The sequence below is a fragment of the Heteronotia binoei genome, chromosome 5 (assembly GCF_032191835.1).
Source record: "Heteronotia binoei isolate CCM8104 ecotype False Entrance Well chromosome 5, APGP_CSIRO_Hbin_v1, whole genome shotgun sequence".
In the NCBI taxonomy this organism is placed as follows: domain Eukaryota; kingdom Metazoa; phylum Chordata; class Lepidosauria; order Squamata; family Gekkonidae; genus Heteronotia; species Heteronotia binoei.
In genome coordinates this window covers 22,374,811-22,395,589 of record NC_083227.1, presented here as the reverse complement: position 1 = coordinate 22,395,589, position 20,779 = coordinate 22,374,811, and the positions used below count along the sequence as shown (strand labels likewise).

General features: G+C 45.3%; 1 protein-coding gene across 1 annotated transcript in view; it reads left to right on the top strand.

Moving 5' to 3' along the window:
* Nucleotides 1-419: 419 nt before the first annotated feature.
* Nucleotides 420-20,779, top strand: part of LOC132571833 (zinc finger protein 227-like) — a 46,849-nt gene continuing 26,489 nt past the window's right edge. Inside the window, exons 1-4 of the mRNA XM_060238627.1 lie at nucleotides 420-533; nucleotides 3,154-4,190; nucleotides 5,979-6,105; nucleotides 10,929-11,890. Coding sequence (XP_060094610.1) covers nucleotides 3,387-4,190; nucleotides 5,979-6,105; nucleotides 10,929-11,890 — 1,893 coding nt within the window. The 5' untranslated portion in view covers nucleotides 420-533; nucleotides 3,154-3,386. The remainder of the gene's footprint in view (nucleotides 534-3,153; nucleotides 4,191-5,978; nucleotides 6,106-10,928; nucleotides 11,891-20,779) is intronic.

Genomic DNA, 20,779 nt, shown 5'->3' with positions numbered 1-20,779 from the left:
TGTGTATCTATAGCTAGATGGGTTGGCAATTGGGATGCCATCCTCCAGATGGGACCTGGAGAATCCCGTGGAAGTACAGCTCATCTTTAGACTCCAGAAATCAGTTCCCCCGGAGAAAATGGCTGCTCTGAAGGGTGGGCTTTATGGCATTGTACAGGCTCCGTCCTCAAATCTCCAGGAATTTCCCAATCTGGATCTGGCAACCCTCTTGTGCCCCATTTCCTGCCGGTTGCCGGGTGGGGGGGGGGCACTAGCAACCCTACTTGCTGATTATAACAAAGCTACTCGCAGCTCACCCATCCAGAGCTCTTGCACTCGGGTTGAGCTTTAAAGAGTTAAATGAATAGAGAGACCCGATGCTTAGACAGGCCCCGGAAATGTGGGGAAAAAAATAAGAAAGGGGGGTGGGAGAGGAAAGAGATTTGTCTTGCTCCTTCCTCCTAACCGGGAGGATCGCTTGTTTGCTGCATTTTCCCAGGGAGTGTTTTTTTTTTGGAGCGTTCTTAAGAAGTCTTTTCCTACAGCTCTGAAACGTGAGTTAAAAGTCTCTCTCTCTCTCATATTCTGTTAGTATGGCCTGATCTGAGAGTTACTGAGTTGGCATACCCGTAACCAACACTCCCTTTAAGCTGTGGGGGGGGGGGGGGGGTCTTGCGAGCAAAAACTCTATTTTGTGAGCTGCTGGCATTCAAATTGTGAGCTACTGCAGAAATTAGCTGGCTCTGGGGCCGTTTTTCCTGAGCTAAGGCAAAAATTGTTTGAGTCGGAGGCCAAAAAACTGTGAGCTAGCTCACACTAACTCAGCTCAGAGGGAACACTGCCCGTAACCCTCCGATCTGGCCAGACTATCATAATTTTCCGTGCATTCCATAAACTGAGCTCTTCTGAGCTCTGTCCGTGTGTATGCTCTTGGTAGGGAGTTAATTATGCAGCCTTTTCTTTTGTTCAGATTGTCTTGTTGCTGTATCAGCCTCTGGAACTTTGCCTGTTCGAATCTGAGCCTAGGATGATGGTAGAGATGTGTGATTATAGGTTTTTGTCTGGGGGAGGGGATTTAAAGGGCCTGTGAACATTTGGCTGCTCTTGTTGCATATCGTTTTTTTAAAGTTTCATTAAAAAAAGAAAAGGCAAAAAAAAGGCAAATTAACTTAGAAATGGAGTCAGTATGGTATGATTCTTGGGTTGCATCTCATCTTATTGTTTCTTGATTGGTAATTGTATGTTTTTAAAGTTTTGAAAGGGATTGTTGAAATTGTTACAATTTTATGGGGGGGGGGGTTGCAACCAATGTAACTTTATTGAAGAATTATACAAGTTCCATTAACAAGCAATAATAATAGAAAAAGAAACAATGACGAGCCGGTCTGTTTTGTTAATACAGAGGCCAAAAATTAAAAAAGGAGATAGGAAAAAAATACACATTCATTAGGATGTCATTCAGTAGTGTTGACTGCCTCTAAAATACTGCAGTACTCATTCTTAACAGATATATTCAAGGAACAAAAACCAGCCAGCCACAAATTTTGAATAATTTTATGTTGTAACCCAACCAGAGCAATTAACAAAATAAGATAATAAAATTACATAAGGACTTAAAAGGTTCCATGCTCTAAGGGTGAACGAAAGCAGCCAAGTGACTCATTTTGAACATGTTGGATTCACACAGTGCTTCTTTACTTTTGCTCACTGGATCATTGTCAACCGGGGTGGAATTCTAGCAGGAGCTCCTTTGCTTATTAGGCCACACACCCCTGATATAGCCAATCCTCCTGGAGCTTACAAAAAAGAGCCTTGTAAGCTCTTGGAGGATTGGCTACATCAGGGGTGTGTGGCCTAATATGCAAAGGAGCTCCTGCGAGAATTCCACCCCTGATTGCCAGTTTCACTGACATTGAGGGCATCAAATACTTAACAACATGGAGAACACAGGTCAAGAGACAGACAGGCAAACAGTGAGCTAGGTTTTTAATTTTCATCTTGATGTCCTTTGACAGCACTGGAGAAACAGAACATCAGACAAACATTGGGGAGACCCACTTCTGAATTTCTGCTTCCCCATGGAAGCTTACTAGATGACCTTGGGCCAGTCAAGCACTCAGGCCAATCTACCTCACAGGGTCATTGCGAGATATAAGGGAGGAAGGGAGAATGTGTGTGGGGATTTTAACCTTCCCACATTAAAGGTGGCCATCCTCCAAGTCGGGCCTGGAGTTCCTCCAGAATAACAAATGATCTGCTCACTGCAGAGATTGCTTCCCCTGGAGGCAGGGCTTTTTCTGCAGCAGGAACTCCTTTGCATATTAGGTCACACCATCCTGATGTAGCCAATCCTCCAAGAGCTTACAGTAGGTCCTGTACTGAGAGCCCTGTAAGCTCTTGGAGGATTGGCTACATCAGGGGTGTGTGGCCTAATATGCAAAGGAGCTCCTGCTACAAAAAATGCCCTGCTTGGAGGAAATGGTGGCTTTGGAAGATAGGCTTTATGTATTCGGCATCATAGAATCATAGAGTTGGAAGGGAGCTCCAGGATCATCTAATCCAACCCCCTGCACAATGCAGGAAACTCACAAATACCTCCCCCTAAATTCACAGAATCTTCATTACGTACCAGCTGAACTCCCTTCCCTCCTTAGACCTCTCCCTCCTCATCTTCTGCCCCCAAATCTCCGATAAGCAATAGGTTTTGTATTGGAGGTGGCTCTAAATCTCACCCTGATAAAAGGAGAAGGAGGTTTGGTGGGAAGAAATAGGGGACTTCTCTGGCAGAACTTCTCTGGTCTCTCAGGCTTTCCCAGTACCACAGTTCCTTGAACTGGAGATACCATGAATTGGATAATCAAGTAGGGTTGCCAGATTCCAGGTGGGGCCTGGAGATCTCCCACTTTTATAACTGATCTCCAGCTGGCAGAGATCAGCTCGCCTTGAGATAATGGCTGCTTGGAAGGGTGGAGTCTGTGGCATTGGACCATACTGAGGCCCCTCCCCTCCCAAACCCTGCCCTCTCCCAGATCCACCCTCAAAGCCTCCAGGTATTTTCCAACACAGACTTGGCAACCCTAATGTCTGAATTGACCCACACTGAATTAACTCAGATTTTTTTTTCCTTCTGCAAAAGGTGTACACATATCATTTCACTTTTCTGTTCCTCCACAGAAAAGGTCACCTGGGAAAATGTTCTCAGTTTTGCCAAATTTGCTGATGACAGGGACCCTGTAATCTTGCAGAACTGCTGTGTTGTACTGGCATTAGGAACCCGAGGTGAGGGTGTTCCTATCTCATTTTCGTGGGACGGTGAAGGAGAACGTGAGCCATTTTGTACAAACAAGAGGAAAACCACTTGGTCAGACGTTTCTTGAAGAAGGAGCTGAAGTTGGGGCTCAGCAAACATGGCTGCTGAATTGGGAGAGGTGTCGGCTTTGGGTCTCCGGTTCCTGGAGTCCGGGCTGCAGACAGAAGCCAATGTGGGTGAAGCGGCCATTTTGAAAATGGGATTGGAGAGAGCCGGGGGAGCCCCTCGTGTTGTTCCAGCAGGGGGGCCCTTTGAGCAGTGCCTGAGGTGGGGCCCCCCTCAGATGTTTAAGAGGGAACTGGTAGACGGACCGGTGTTGCAGAGGTGGGAAGCCCAGTGGCAGGAATTCCTCAAGACAGTTCAGGTCCCTCAGTCTGGATGTCTATATAACGCGCAGCTCGCTGAGACAACACAGTGGGGCGATACGAAGACCTCCCTTGGCCTTTTTGAGGGACTAGCTGTCACCAGTACCCAGTGGCTGGCAGAAGAAGGGGCAGCCAGACCCCTGCTTGGAATGAACGGAGGGGCGCCTTGGGCTGGTGGAGAGCTGGACACCACGGAGGAAAGAGGATCCGGGCAACTGAAAAAAGTCAAGGGGGAGGAAGCAGTCGGCTCAGAGGTATGGCGCCGAAACTTCAGGCAGTTCCGCTACCAGGAAGCCAAGGGGCCGCGGGAAGTTTATGGCCACCTCTGGGATCTTTGTCGTCAGTGGCTACAGCCGGAACTATGCACCAAGGAGCAGATCCTGGACTTGGTGATCCTGGAGCAGTTCTTAGCCATCCTGCCCCAGGAGATCCAGTGCTGGGTGAAGGAGCGGGGATCCAAGAGCTGCTCCCAGGCAGTGGCCCTGGTGGAGGATTTCCTCCTGAGGCAGGAAGTGACCAAGGGACAGGAGCGGCAGGTGAGAGGGTTTCATTGGGAGCGGTCCAGAGTTGGGGACTATGGACCCTGATTCAAATCTCACTTCTGCCGTGAACTTGTTAAGTGGCCGTAGGTGAGCCCTGCTCTCAAACCCGAGGGATTAATCATAGAACACTACCTTACAGGGTTGTTGAAAGGATTATAAAATAATCCTGAAGAGCTAGCTGGTTTAGTGTTGGACTATGAACAGGGAGACCTGGGTTCCAATCACCCCCACAGCCATTAGGCTCAGTGGGTGACCTTGGAACGCTCACTTTTTCAACCTACCCTAGTTTACAGTGTTGTCTTGGAATAAAAATGCAACTAGCAATATAATGTACATAAAGTGCAATGAAAATTTATCCATGTGTCATAAGATTAAAAAAAGAAATTAATACATTTGAAGAATAATACACATAAAGTTTCAAATTTTCTAGAGCCCCACAGTAGCCACCCCCCCCCCGGACCACCAGTGGAGTATGGGGTAGGGTTGCCAATCTCCACGTGGGGGCAGGGGATCCCCTGGAGGCCCTCCCCCCGCTTCAGGGTCGTCAGAAAGCGGGGGAGGGGAGGGAAAGGTCTGCTGGGAACTCTATTATTCCCTATGGAGATTTATTCCCATAGAAAATAATGGAGAATTGATCCGCGGGTATCTGGGGCTCTGGGGAAGCTGTTTTTTGAGGTAGAGCTACCAAATTTTCAGTACAGCATCTAGTGCCTCTCCCCAAAATAACCCCCAAGTTTCAAAACGATTGGACCAGGTAGTTCAATTCTATGAGCCCCAAAAGAAAGTGCCCCTATCCATTATTTCCTGTGGAAGGAAGGCATTTAAAAGGTGATGGCCCTTTAAATGTGATGGCCAGAACTCCCTTTGGAGTTCAATTATGCTTGTCACAGCCTTGATCTTGGCTCCACCCCTAATGTCTCCTGGCTCCACCCCCAAAGTCCCCAGATATTTCTTTAATTGGACTTGGCAACCCTAGTATGGGGGTAGAATTGCCAAATCCAGGTTGGGAAATTCCTGGCGATTTGGGGGAGGAGGCTGGGGAGGACAGGGGCTAGGGAAGACAGGTACAATGCCATAGAGTTCACTTTCCAAAGCATCCATTTTTTGCAGGGAAACTGATCTCTGCTGTCTGGAGATGAGCTGTAATTCCAGGGGATCTCCAGGTCCCACCGGGAGTCTGACAACTCTACCATGTATATTTATCACGGCTCTTGTTATGAATAATCAGGGCTTTTTTTGTAGCAGGAACTCCTTTGCATATTAGGCAATACACCCCTGATGTAGCCAATCCTCCAAGAGCTTACAGGACTCTTAGTACAGGGTCTACTGTAAATTCTTGAAGGATTAGCTACATCAGGGGTGTGTGACCTAATATGCAAAGGAGTTCCTGCTACAAAAAAAGCCCTGAATATTGTCACCATTGGGATTAACACATTAATAACAAAACATGCCACACTGCATGGGGAAACAATATTTCCTTCTATGGAGTCAGAGGCCTAACGTGTCTGTGGCTGGTTTGGTGTAGTGGTTAAGTGCGCAGACTCTTATCTGGGAGAACTGGGTTTGCTTCCCCACTCCTCCACTTGCAGCTGCTGGAATGGCCTTGGGTCAGTCACAGCTCTCGCAGAGCTGTCCTTGAAAGGGCAGCTTCTGGGAGAGCCCTCTCAGCCCCACCTACCTCACAGGTTGTTTGTTGTGGGGAAGAAAGGGAAAGGAGATTGTGAGCCGCTCTGAGGTTCAGAGTGAAGAGCGGGATATAAATCCAATATCTTCTTCTTCTAGGTGCAAGGGAAGCTATTCCAGGACTGGGGTGTGAATTTTCCACTGGCAGAAGGGATTACTCCAGAAACCACAAGAACACAAACCAGCAGAGAGGTCAAGCAAGAGGGAGGAGACGGCCGCGCTCTCAGTAAGAATCTGTTCAATCCAAAATAGATTTGGGGTTTTCTTGTCTATTCTTTGTCGACTTTCTCAAAGATCTTAACATTCACAAACTGCTTTTCTGACTACTGAGGGTATCTGCAGTTGGTGGAGTTGCTGACTGGCCAGGCTACAAACAGCCTCCCAGATGCCAGGAACTCTGGGAAATGTAGTTTCCAAAGGCGCCTATGCAGGGGTGTAATTCTAGCAGGAGCTCCTATGCATATTAGGCCACACCATCCTGACATAGCGAATTCTCCAAGAGCTTACAAGGCTCTTTTTTGTAAGCTCTTGGAGGATTGGCTACATCAGAAAGGTGTGGCCTAATATGCAAAGGAGCTCCTGCTAGAATTCCACCCCTGCACCTACGTGAGTGTTAGGAAGACAGGAAGGAAAGCTGGCGGAAATATTATAGACTGGAAAGAGATATTTAAACTGAATACTTGATGAACTTTGGGTAATAAATACACTACAATATCTTGACTGATGGGAGTCTAATACTGGATAGACTGAGTATTTAATTATTGTTTATATTGTTTGGCTCTGATTGTTTAGAATGATTCACTCTGGTAGTTAATGAAATATTGTGGAGCATTGTGAGTGTATGGGTGACTGGAATTTGGTGAATAGTGAATGGTCCATAGTGGGGTTGGTGACTGGTGATTTTTGTCAAGGGAATAGTAATTAACGGTGAGAGAAATAGCTAACTTAAGTTGTTATAGTGTGATCTTGTGAACTAATGAATTGAGTAGTTTAATTTGAATTGGAACAGGGATAAGGGAAGGTAAAACATTTTTGTTTAAAAAAAAAAGTAAATTAAGGAGTAGGAGATAAACTCAGCCTATATATGATGAGTAAGACAGGGAGAATGACACCCTCACCCTCAGGGATTCCTGAACCAGTGCATGATATGATTACACAGGAGATTGTTGAAGAATGGCAAACCAGTATGCAAATGTATCTAGCAACAGCGTTGAGTCAGATGCAGGGCAATCTGTTAGGTCAGATTGGAAGGCTAAATTCAAAAGTGGATGGTTTGCAGGGAAAGATAACTGATTTAAAAGTGGAAGTGTTTGGTTCAAGTTAAATGGTCAAGTCTTATGGTTTGGAGATGAAGGAAATGAGCCAAAAGGAGGAAGTCATAGAAACAGTTCAAAAGTCAGAAGAAAAGCTGGTTGGATTGGAGGCAAAGCAGACAGCATATATACCAGGACAGCAGGTACAGGAAGGCTTATCTGGTGTATTGAGTGAGGCCTTGGGATCTGGAGTGCAAGAGGCCCCAATACAAAGATCAAATGATGCATGGGCCGTGATAAGGCAAATTGAGTCTTTAGATATGGAGAAAGAAACAGATGGTTTACTGAGGGACAGATTAGTTGATATTGGAAAGTACCCACTTCAGAGGGGTAAACATGGAAGGGTTAATAGAAAAATATTTAAGGAGACGGTTTGGAAAATTTTTATGGATCAGTCACTAAAGATTACCGAAAGAAAGACTAAGCAGTTGAGAGAAATTCCATGGCTAATGAAGAAGAGAAGACTAAAATCAACATTCGCCTTAGGCTTGCCAATCCCCAGGTCCCAGCGGGGGTTCTTCCGCTTTCTCAGGCTCCTTCCTGCCCCCAGTCAGCTGACCAGTGGGGGGAGCCCCGCCCCCAAAGCCACCATGTGACTTTCCACCTCCAGAGGCTTCAGTCTCTGATTGAAAGGCATCCTCTTGGGATGGTGTGTCTGTGTTACTTTGAAGACGTTGGCAGCGACTCGTGAGTAGAGACGCCAATCCCTAGCTTCAGAGTAGCCAGAAAGGGGTGGGGGAGGGAAATGTCTGCTGGGCACTTCATTATTACCTATCTGAAGATCGATTCTCATAGGGTATAATGAGGAATTGATATGGAGGTATCGGGGGCTCTGGGGGGGTATGTTTTTTGAGGTAGAGGCACTACATTTTCAGTATAGCATCTAGTGCCTCTCCCCCAAATACCCCCCAAGCTTCAAAAAGATTGAATCAGGGGGTCCAATTCTATGAGCCCCAAAAGAAGGTGCCCCTATTGTTCATCATTTCCTATGGAAGGAAGGCATTTAAAAAGGTGTGTGGTCCCTTTAAATGTGATGGCCAGAGCTCCCTTGGAGTTCAATTATGCTTGTCCCACCCTTGCTCCTGGCTCTGCCCCCAAAGTCTCCTGGCTCCATTCCCAAAGTCCCCAGATATTTCTTGAATTGGACTTGGCAACCCTAATTAACCTCTATAAATGACTCCCATCCAATAAAGAAGAGAGAGAGGGAGAGAAAGGGAAATAAGAGAAAGAAGAAAAAAAATACCCTGTCATATATACTGAAATAGAAGAGAATTAGCTTGAGGTATGGAAGTGATTACCACCAAATGATTGGATATATAAATCTAAATAATGGATTATTGTAAAGAGCGAAGTTGGCAAAGAGACTGCTGAGGTAGTAGCTAGAGTGAAGAGAAGTTAAAACAATGGTGAAAAGGATATGTAGGTAGGTAATTTTATTTTATTTTATTTGTGATTGTACGTTATATGTGATTGTACGTTAGGGTTGTGTTATGTATAGAAAATGCATTCTCCATCCTTTTTGTGTGTGTGCGTTTGTCTTGTTTGATGGTGTATCTTTTGTTTGTTTTTTCTTTTTTGGTGATAATAATAAGACTAAATGTAAAAAAAAACCTATATAAGAATTTAAGCATATGTATTATTATTGTTTTCAGTGGTGCTGTTTGTAGCAGTATTTGCTAGTTGCTAAGATCTGGCAGAATGCGACTAGTGTGGACCATCCAGGTTGAGGCCTTAAGACAGCGAAATGGAATTGTGGGGTTTTGCATTTCTTATGTCTTCTACCGTTTTTATCACATTGTTTTCTAGTTTTGGAATCCGTTCCTACCAGTGTTTCCTCTAAGCTGAGTTAGTGTGAGCTAACTCACAGTTTTTAAGCCTCTTGCTCACACATTTTTGCCTTAGTTGAACAAAGCAGGAGTCAAGTGGCACCTTTAAGACCAACCAAGTTTATTCAGAACGTGAGCTTTTGTGTGCTTTCTAAGCAACATCAGCTCAGGAGAAATGGCCCCAGAGCAAACTAATTGATGCAGTAGCTCACATTTTAATGCCAGCAGCTCACACAGTAGAATTTTTGCTCGCAAGACTCCGCAGCTTAGAGGGAGTATTCTACTACTGTTCATCACATCAACTCACATTGTAAACTGCACTGAGTTTCAGTGCGAAAGGTGGACTACAAACACAATAAAATAAGTAGCAAAGGAAATAAAACATTTGTTCATAGTCTGCCTTCCTTGCCAAGGCTCTAGGGATTTTACAAAATTTAACTATGCAGATCTTGAAAGCAGGGTTGACTGTGGTTCAGTCAGCCTGGATTGGAGATCTCCTTTCGAATACCCAGTCAAGAGGACAAGGCAGGCTCTATTCAGCCACCTCTCTGAATATCCTTCAGGCCCCCAGTTGGGGTCAATCACCATAACTTCCAGGTGCAAAACACAGACATACATACATACAACTCCCCCCACCCTCAATTACAATGCAGCAGGACCAGTGTAGAAAAAGAGGAGGAGATTGGATTTATTCCACACCCTTCACTACCCAAAGGAGTCTCAGAGCAGCTTACAATCTCCTTTCCCTCCCCACAACAGACACTCTGTGAGCAATGTTCCGTCTAAGCCATGGAATCTTGTGAGCAAAAATTCTACTTTGTGAGCTACTGGCATTAAAGTTGTGAGCTGCTGCATAAATTAGTTTGCTCTCGGGCTATCTTTCCTGAGCTAAGACAAAAACGTGTGAACCGGAGGCCAAAAATCTGTGTGCTAGCTCACACTAACTCAGCTCTGAGGGAACACTGCCTGTGAGGTAGATGGAGCTGAGAGAATTCAGACAGAAACTGTTCTCTCTTTTTTTACATTTATATTTTTTATTTGCAATAGCAATTTTTTACAAGTAACAAAAGTGCTCTTGAGAGGAACGGCTCTCCGAGAACTTGTGACTGACTCAAGATCACATCAGCAGGTGCATGCAGAGGAGTTGGGAATCAAACTCAGTTCTCCTAGATAAGAGTCGGTGCACTTAACCACTACACCAAACATATAGTAAAATAATAACAAGGACCCAGGTTCAGTCCCCTATACCTTTCTGGGCCTGAGATTTTGGAGAGCACAGAGTAGAAAATACTGGTCTGGGTGAACCAATAAGGCCCCTTTATAGGTATAATTAATCATATCTCTGGTGTTGAACATATGAAGCTGCTTTATACTGAATCAGACCCTCAGTCCATCCAAGTCTCACAATACAAGAACTTGTGGGCATTCGATGAAATTGCTGAGCAGACAGGTTAAAACGGATAAAAGGAAGTACTTCTTCACCCAAAGGGTGATTAACATGTGGAATTCACTGCCACAGGAGGTGGTGGCGGCCACAAGCATAGCCACCTTCAAGAGGGGTTTAGATAAAAATATGGAGCAGAGGTCCATCAGTGGCTATTAGCCACAGTGTGTGTGTATATATAAAATCTTTTGCCACTGTGTGACACAGAGTGTTGGACTGGATGGGCCATTGGCCTGATCCAACATGGCTTCTCTTATGTTCTTAAAGTCAGTATTGTCTACTCAGACTGGCAGCAGCTCTCCAGGGTCTTAAGCTGAGGTTTTTCATAGCTATTTGCCTGGACCCCTTTTTAGTTGGAGATGCCAGGGATTGAACCTGGGACCCTCTGCTTACCAAGCAGATGCTCTGCCACTGAGCCACTGTCCCTCCCCACTGTTCTTTTAATGGTCTTCTTTCTTGATTCCAGCAGGTGGAGGCTGGCCAGTTGTAAATGCAGAACAGCAAAGGGAGATAGAAGAGATCAAGCACTGCATGCTGGAAGAAAATAACAGGAATCCAGAGGGACGTGCCTGGCAGGGGGGAGAGGCAGAAATGCAAAGGAATAAATCCATCGCTTGTCATGCAGGTGATAAATCCGTCACTTGTCACCCAGGCTTGCAAAGGAGAACCTGTAACGGAAGCCGAAGGAGTAAGTGCCTGATATGTGGGAAAGTTTTTGGAAAGGACTCAGAGCTTTACAGACATCAGAGAATCCACACAGGGGAGAAACACTACAAATGCACCGACTGCGGGGAAACTTTCTCTCTGATCTCGCAGCTCTGCAGCCACAAGAGAACCCATGCGGGCGACAAACCATACAAATGCTCAGAGTGCCCCAAAAGCTTCTCTAATAGATGGAACCTTGTGAGCCACCAGAAATTGCACACGGGAGAGAGGATATACAAATGCCCAGACTGTGGGAAAAGCTTCTCTCGGGGCGAGCACCTTCTGAGGCATCAGAGAATCCACACAGGAGAGAAAACGTACAAATGCTCAGATTGCGGGAAGAGTTTCCTCCGGGGCGAGCACCTTATGAGACATCAGAGAACCCACACAGGAGAGAAACCGTACGAGTGCCTGGACTGCGGGAAGAGCTTTGGCCTGAGCCACCATCTTATTATCCACCAAAGAATCCACACGGGAGAGAAACCATATCAGTGCTCAGAGTGTGGGAAAAGATTCAGCCGGAGCACCAACCTGAAGAGCCACAAGAAAACCCACACGGGAGAGAAACCACACAAATGTGTCAACTGCGGCATGAGCTTCACGCGTAACACGAACCTTATGAAACACATGATTAGGGAAGTCACACAGCAGGGCAACTGTGCCAACCAGATGATCCCATGTATGCCCACCTGCGCTCCTGGGATAAAGAGCGGGACACCTGTGTGATATATAGATAAAGGAGACTTGTAAATAGGCAGGCTGCCTGATCATCTAGGGCGAGTCATATTAACCTCCTGGTGATTAAACGGGGAGCCTTTTTCTAAATGGGAAGACATTTGGTTTGTTAAGGCTGTTGGTAGACTAGCGATGATAAACATAGGTGGGGTGGAATTCTAGCAGGACTCCTTTGCATATTAGGCTACACACTCCTGATGTAGCCAGTCCTCCAAGAGCTTACAGAAAAGAGCCTTGTAAGTTCTTGGAGGATTGGCTACATCAGGGGTGTGTGGCCTAATATGCAAAGGAGCTCCTGCTAGAATTCCACCCCTGAACATAGGTATGTGTGGGCATGAGGACATTTTTCAAAGGAAAACTTTGCCCTTCATGAAACTCCTCTGTGGGCCTAGGGAACAGGAGAAAATGTTCACCCGTTAGTGAGGGCAGAGAGCCTTGCTCTGATTTGGCTTTATGACGTCATCACAAAGCCAGTTCTGGCTGGCTGCCCAGCACCGCCATGTCATCAAATTAATTTGTTCATTGGCTGGACCACATTCTGAGCAAGAACACTCTTTTTGCAATAAAAGTCAGAGCCAGATCAGCCACTGCCTGGGGAACAAACTGACTGGGGGAAAGATTAAGGGTGGGGTGGGGGGTGTCCTTTGGCAAACAGTTTGGGGATGGAAATCGCCATCAAGTCTCAGCTGCCTTATGGTGACTCTGCAGGGTTTTCAGGGCAAGAAACTTTCAGAGGTGGATTGACATTGCCTGCCCCTGCACAACAACCCTGAACTTCCTTGATGGTCTCCTGTCCAACCAGGCCTGACCCAGCTTAGCTTCTGAGATCTGTGGAGATCTGGGCTGCTCAGTTCAGCTGATTTTGTGGGTCCCATAATACCGTCTGTGCATCGTATATGAAATTCTTGAACACCCCTGGCACACACGTGGACTGGTAAAAATTCTGGTGGGTGGGAATTTTTTTTGAGAATGTACCCTGGCCCCGCTGGTGGACCTCCTGATGGCTCCTGTTTTTGGCCACTGTGTGACACAGTGTTGGACTGGAAGGGCCATTAGCCTGATCCAACATGGCTTCTCTTCTGTTCTTATGTCTGCAGTGCTTAGAGATGAATGACGGCAAAGAGCTCCGGTTCCAGCCTAACAGATCCAAACTGGGAGATTTTCCAAGAACCATTTATGTTATGGAAATGCTTTACACATACTGTTGAAACACATTCAAGAACCCATGGAAGGGAGCAGAAAATCTTACATGTGCTTGGATTGCAGGGAGGGAAAGCCACCCATCAAACCCACATTTCATTTCAGAGAGACTTTGTACTATGTTGACTTTAAGGACATTTTATACAAGCCAGTGGCTGAATTAGGACTAAGCAGACCTGAGTTCAGATTCCTTCTAGACCAATGAAGGGTGATCTTGGGCTAGTCACACACTCTCCCTTTCTGGTGGTCATGGAGATACAGTACAGAAATATGTAAAGTATACCTCTTTGGAGGAAGAGCAGTGTAAAATGTATAAATAAATAATGGTTGTCATGACCAATAGGCCTTCGCTGTGTTGACATCACTCCCTATAAGGGTTGGTACACTCACCCAGAATTACAACTGGTTTTGAGTTGATGGAGATCAGTTCCTGTGGAGGCTGGGCACCAGAGCTTCCTTTTGAGCAGGAACAAACAGGAACGCAGTTCCGGCTGGCTTGGTGGCAGAGGGTGTGGCCTGATATGCAAATAAGCTATGACATCGCATCCCAGCTGAGCTCCCTCTGCTTTCCCCAGGCTCTGCTCCCAAATCTCCCAAACCAGAGTTGGCAACCTGGCTCCTCTACCCTTTGGGTTAGCACCTGGCCCCTCACTGCCCTGGCCGGATCTGGACCAGTCTCCCAGATTGTGCAGAAGCTGCTATGCAAGGATGAAAGTGGAACTGGCAAAACCCCACTAGCTCCAGGTAGCTCTGCTCACTGTACCTCATTCCTCATCTGAAGAAGTGCGCATCCACATGAAAGCTTCCATTCTGAATAAAAGTTTGTTGGTCTTAAAGGTGCTACTGGACTCCTGCTTTGGCGAAACCAGTGTGAAGCTGGTTGTGTCTCCAATCCCTCCCCATCTTCTCCGATTGCAGGAGCATAGGGTGGCCAACCCCCAGGAGGCTCAACCAACAACAAAAAACTGTGGAAAAATAACGAAAAATTAGTGAAAAATACTTCAAAAGTGTAATAGATAATTAAACACTTCAACTTTGCACATTTTCACATATCATTACATACAGCAGCATATTATCGCAAATACAAGATATAAAGTACAGAGAATAAATATTCAAAAGTGCTTGCAGTTAGTCCATATCCAGTTTGAAGTCCTTGAAAACCATTAATTAAAGTGCCAGTGTCCAATGTGTTGCAACTGCAGATAATTCTTGTTCTTCAGCAAAGAGTTTATGATGTTAAGACGTTGCTTTAAACTTCATTTCTTTAAAGACGTATATTATACAATGGATGGTCATAAGCCTCTAACAGTAAAGCTTGTAATACTGTTTCAAATGTCTTCATCTGAGAGACGTAGTCCATTTATCTATAACCAACACAATACATCATTCTAACACATCTTTCAACACTAAATACAATTCATACAAATCAACCAGGACAGCCAACTCACCAGCTTCCAGCATACACCATTCCTATGGCACTAGCTCTGGAGTAAACCTCAAAGGATCCTCCCTCACAGCCTCCTTTTATCTTTACAAATTGGAAACAGCTGGTGCAACTTTTTAAAACAACATTGCTAACATGAGGGCTGGAAACCCAAGCCTAAGTTATTAAATATCCCTTACTATAAACAATACTGGAAATTGTTTGCCAAATTAGCTCCATATTATAAGAAGCGAGATAAATCCAGGACTGAATTCAAACCTAAAGGTTCCAATGCATTCAACTTGAAAATCAGGCAGCTTCTTCCCTGAGTAATATCCCTTGAATTTCATTCTGAGTTTTGTTGATCCCTTGTTATTTATATAAGACACAAAACCTCATATCCCTATCAGTATGATTAACAGATACATAATGTTCCATTAAAGGAGCCTCCATGTTTTTGAGACGAACCCGAGACTGGTGCTCAAGGATCCGGACCCTTACTTGTCTAGTAGTATTACCTATGTAAATTCATAGGTAAAACATGGAGGCTCCAATCAGGGAATTTCCCTCTGAACAAGAACAAAAACACTGCCAGTTTGTAACCTGCACGCCTGCTGCTTTGCTTGCCTCCTGCCTGAGTGCCATGATGGCTTAATCACTCATTTAGGACCTATTTGCACTATTTATAGGCTGCCTTTCTCACCCATGAGGCAGAGTGTTAAAGCTGCAGTACTGCAGTCCTAAGCTGTGCTCAGGACCTGAGTTTGATCCCCGGTGGAAGCTGGGTTTTCAGGTAGCCAGCTTGAGGTTGACTCAGCCTTCCATCCTTCCGAGGTCGGTAAAATGAGTACCCAGCTTGCTGGGGCTGGGGCTGGGGCTGGGGGGGAGAGCGTAGATGACTGGGGAAGGCAATGGCAAACCACTTCGTAAAAAGTCTGCTGTGAAAATGTTGTGAAAGCAACGTCACCCCAGAGTTGATTGGTGCTTGCACAGGGGACCTTTCCTTCCTTTCACACTGAGACTCAAAGCAGGTTACACTGTGTAAGAAATGCAGCCAATAGGTGGAGGGGGGAGGGCCTCCAAACCAGGGGATCCCCTGCCCCCATTTGGGGGATCCCCTGCCCCCATCTGGGGATTAGATCAAACAGGAAACCACAGTGTACAGATTGGGTAAACTAGAAAGAAAACACGGAGAAATTAACAAGCTTTGAAACATTGGAACTAATCAAAAACAATTATCAAATACAAATCAAAGTGGCTCAACAGAGCTCAAAGTTCAGCTATTATTTCTCTAGTTCCAAAGAGATATTTTCAATGCTGTGATTGATTGGTAACATGTCCTGTCTCTGAATTTCCTTTCTGAAAGACACAGGAATAACGTATGTTCAAATGGTGTAAAGGTAGCAGTCCTCCATCCAACAGGTGTGGCTACACAAGTCCAAGATTCTGTTGGTGTTTCATCTGCCACTTCCACTGGCCACCTGTATTTTTATCAGGAACCACTGCTAAGGCAACAGCTCACTTGCAATAGCTTACATTCTTGTTTACATTCTTTGTTTCCCATCCAAATACTAGCCATAGCCAACCCTGTTTAGCTTCTGAAAGCTGACAAGGTAGGGGTAGCATGAGCTATCCAGATCTCAGGGCGCTGTAGATCCTTTAGAAACGGGCTCCTGCCCTCTTTCAAGATGGCCATAGGCTCCAGCGTCTCTGGAACAAGCGCAAGCAACTCTGCCCTTTTCAAAGATGGTTGCACCGGAGGCATCACTATGATCAAAAGGCGCGCCTTACCCTTTTCCATGATGGCCGAGCTATGGTTGTGGCCAAACAAAATGTCTGCTTTGCCCTTTTCGAAGATGCCCGCACTGTCTTACATTGCCAGTATTTCCTCATCGCTCTTGGGGGTAGGGACGCAGGGAGGAAACCGTGGGTGGGCAATTAAGCGAAAAAACAATAAGCGGTGCAGTAACGGAGGTTTGAGTGTGCAGAAGCGAAGTCCTGTGCACAGGTTACGGGTTTCAAGTGTGCATCCGGGGTGCAAAGTGTGAGTATGACCAGCATCTGTATCATGGATGTACTCAAATAAGGGATATTGGCTGTTTAACTTATTACATATACTAAACACATCTTTCATTATATTTTAATATATTTTTCTTCTAACAGCAAACTATATGTATGCTACATGTTAAAAGGTAAATTAGTTGAATGGGAAAAGCTTCAGAGAAAGAAATGCCCTCATTTTGGCCCAGGTTTATAACTAGGGTTGCCGATCCCCTGGTTTGGAGGCCCTCCCCCTGCTTCAGGGTCATCGGAAAGCGGGGGGAGGGGAGGGAAATGTCTGCTGGGAACTCCATTATTCCCTATGGAGACTTATTGCCATAGAAAATAATGGAGAATTGATCTGCTGGTATCTGGGGCTCTGGGGGGGGGGCTGTTTTTTAAGGTAGAGACACCAAATATTCAGCACAGCATCTAGTGCCTCTCCCCAAAATATCCCCCAAGTTTCAAAACCATTGGACCAGAGGGTCCAATTCTATGAGCCCCAAAAGAAGGTGCCCCTATCCTTCATTATTTCCTACGGAAGGAAGGCATTGAAAAGGTGTGCGGTCCCCTTAAATGTGATGGCCAGAACTCCCTTTGGAGTTCAATTTTGCTTGTCACAGCCTTGATCTTGGCTCCACCCCAATGTCTCCTGGCTCCACCCCCAAACTCCCCAGATATTTCTTAAATTGGACTTGGCAACCCTACTTATAACAATAGCGAGGGCCCCATGGCGCAGAGTGGTAAAGCTGCAGTACTGCAGTCCTAAGCTTGGCTCACGACCTGAGTTCGATCCCCGGTGGAACCTGGGTTTTCAGGTAACCGGCTCGAGGTTGACTCAGCCTTCCATCCTTCCGAGGTCGGGAAAATGAGTACCCAGCTTGCTGGGGGGGGGGGGGGGAGGCAATGGCAAACCACCCCGTAAAAAGTCTGCCGTGAAACCCAGAGTCGGAAATGACTGGTGCTCGCACAGGGGACCTTTCCTATAACAATAGAGTGATTAGCAGACATTCTCACATTTTGACAGGTTACTGTTTTATTGGTTTCTCATGCTCATGCTACCCAGAACAAAGATTTGCTCAATTTGTTAATTTTACTATTCTGTCCCTGGATTTTAACTTTGTACCATTTTGCATTCTAAACCACTGCCTACCAGCTCTGTGTAGCTCCGCTCACTTTACCTTGAGTCCTCGTCTGAAGAAGTGTGCATGCACACACGAAAGCTTACATTCTGAATAAAACTTTGTTGGTCTTAAAGGTGCTACTGGACTCCTACTTTGTTCTACTGCTTCAGACCAGCACAGCTGCCCACTTGGATCTATCTACACGGATGTACGCGGTGAGAATCGTCATTGGTTCTGGCTCTCTGCTGTGGGCATACTTGGTGGCAAAAGCAGCCACAGGTTTGCATCAGTGTTATGTGTGAAAGAGACATAAGAGCCCTGCTGACTCAGACCAATAGGCCATCTAGTCCAGCATCCTGTCTCACACAGTAGCCAACCAGAACAAAATCTGAGTCCAGCGGCACATTTAAGACCAACAAAGCTTAATTACGGCTTAGTGTTAAAGATGCCACTAGACTGAAGCTTTGTTCTGTTTCTTCAGATCAACACACTACCCACCAGAATCTACTTAGGCTGCAGTCATGCACACTGAATAATGTTTCAATGCACTTTCGAACCAGATTTTACTGTGTGAACTGGCAAAATCCAGTTGGAAAGTGCATCAAAAGTGCATTATTTGGTGTGTGTAATTACAGCCTTAGTGGCCAAGCACATTCTTCTGGAGGGCCAACAACAGGTCACAGAGGCCAAGGCTTTTGCTTGATGTTGCCTCCTGGCTCTGGGATTCAGAGGATTAGTGCCTGTGAATGGAGATTCCCCTCAGTCACCATGCCTAGTAGTCTTTAACTGACTCCTCCATGAATCTAGGGGGGGGGGGGGGAGCAGGAACGCAGTTCCAGCTGGCTTGGTGTCTGGGGGTGTGGCCCACTATGCAAATGAGTTCCAGCTGGTCAAACAGTGGTGCTGTCAGGGGGTGTGTGCCCTAGTATGCAAATGAGTTCCTGCAGGGCTTTTTCGACCAAAAAGCCCTTTATGAATCTAATCCCCTTTGAAAGCTGTTGATTCCTGTGGTCCTCTGGCAGCAAATTCCATTGTAATCACTCCCTCACATTTTAATCCCTATTTTGTAGTATTTGGAGAGAGAGAGTAAACTTTGTCCATTCCCTCCACCCCATGCATCATTTTATAAATCTCTGTCATGTCCCTTCCCCTCCCGCCCCTTAGATTCAGTTGGGTAGCTGTGTCAGTCTGAAGTTTAATTCTGGGTATTTCGTGTGCAGGTAGGGTTGCCAAGTCCAATTCAAGAAATATCTGGGGACTTTGGGGGTGGAGCCAGGAGACATTGGGGGCGGAGCCAGGAGCAAGGGTGTGACAAGCATAATTGAACTCCAAGGGAGTTCTGGCCATCACATTTAAAGGGACAGCACAACTTTTAGAATGCCATATTCTAACCATATAAGGTACAAACATCTTATAGCATCGTTTTCCCCTTGTTTTATTCTATTAAATACAAAATTCTAAACCTAATATAACTCTACAACTAATACCTCCCCTAATGGTCTACTTGTTAAAATTATATTAACTTAGCTCACTAAGATTCTAAAAATACTTTTACTAATATACTTTAACCCATAAAGAATAGAAAGCAATTAAGACAGATCTTTAGCTTTTCATCTTAGAGTTGCTATGAAACTTCAAGAGGAAATGGCCTCGCTACAACCACACTGACGAAGGCCGGAAATTGCTAGCAGAGAGATAGGTATACTTGACGTCCCTGCTAGTTACTCATTTATCCTTTTGCTCATACTAAATATTGATTATGCCTTCGTTTCCTAGCAAGCCTTAAAGCAAATGAGAAACAGTTCTATTTATCTTAGATTAGAAAAGGCTAAGATCTATAAGGGAACAGTGAGAGGGGCTAGATCTGCAACAGATGTTAGCAAATCAGATACTAGCTATTAATAAGTCTGCAATAGGAAGTAGCTTGCCACAAGCCGCAGCAGGAAATTGCTTGCAGAGCCAGCTCAAATGTCTGGCAGGTGTACTATGTTTGCGGAAAGTATGGGGGGGTTCTTTTTCTTCTACGTCTTATCTTGTTTTATATGTTTAAACATAATTGAATAAATGAACATTCTAATCAACATTATTAATTTCCTAACAGTCTTAGTGGACCATATGCTGAACATGAGTCAACAATGCGATGTGGTAGCTTAAAAGGCAAATGCAATTTTGGGCTGTATCAACAGAATCATAGTGTCTAGACACATGAAGAGATGGTGTCTCTTTGCTCTGCTCTGGTAAGACCTCTCCTGGAGTATTGTGTTCAGTTTTGGGCACCACATTTTAAGAAGGATATAGACAAGCTGGAACGGGTCCAGAGTAGGGCAATGAAGATGGTGAGGGGTCTGGAGACCAAGTCCTATGAGGAAAGGTTGAAGGAGCTGGGCATGTTTAGCCCGGAGATGGAGTGGCTGAGAGGTGATATGATCACCATCTTCAAGTACTTGAAGGGCTGTCATCTAGAGGATGATGTGGAATTGTTTTCTGTGGCCGCAGGACCAGAACCAGTGGGTTGAAATTAAATCAGAAGGGTTTCCTGCTCAACATTAGAAAGAACTCCCTGACTGTTAGAGCTGTTCCTCAGTGAAACAGGCTTCCTCAGGAGGTGGTGGACTCTCCTTCCTTGGAGGTTTTTAAACAGAGGCTAGATGGCCATCTGACAGCAATGTGTAACCTGATAATTTAGGGGGAGGTATTTGTGAGTTTCCTGCATTGTGCAGGGGGTTGGACTAGATGACCATGGAGGTGCCTTCCAACTCTATGATTGTATGATTTATGTGAATAGTGCAGAGATAAGTGACTGAACTCCATGCAATTGCATTCAAAGAAAGTCTTTACAAAATAGAGCAGAAATATTAACTGAACCAAACCAAAGTATAGCAAGGGGTTTTTTTTTATTTTCCACTTTCTCTTCTGGATAAAACCTATTCTGTTTCATTGTGGATTATACAATTGATTGCATTTCTTTTTTCTCGTTTTAAGAAATGTTTAAGAACATAAGAGAAGCCATGTTTGATCAGGCCAATGGCCCATCCAGTCACACAGTGCCCCCCCCCCCCCACACACACACAAAACCCGTGCCATCAGGAG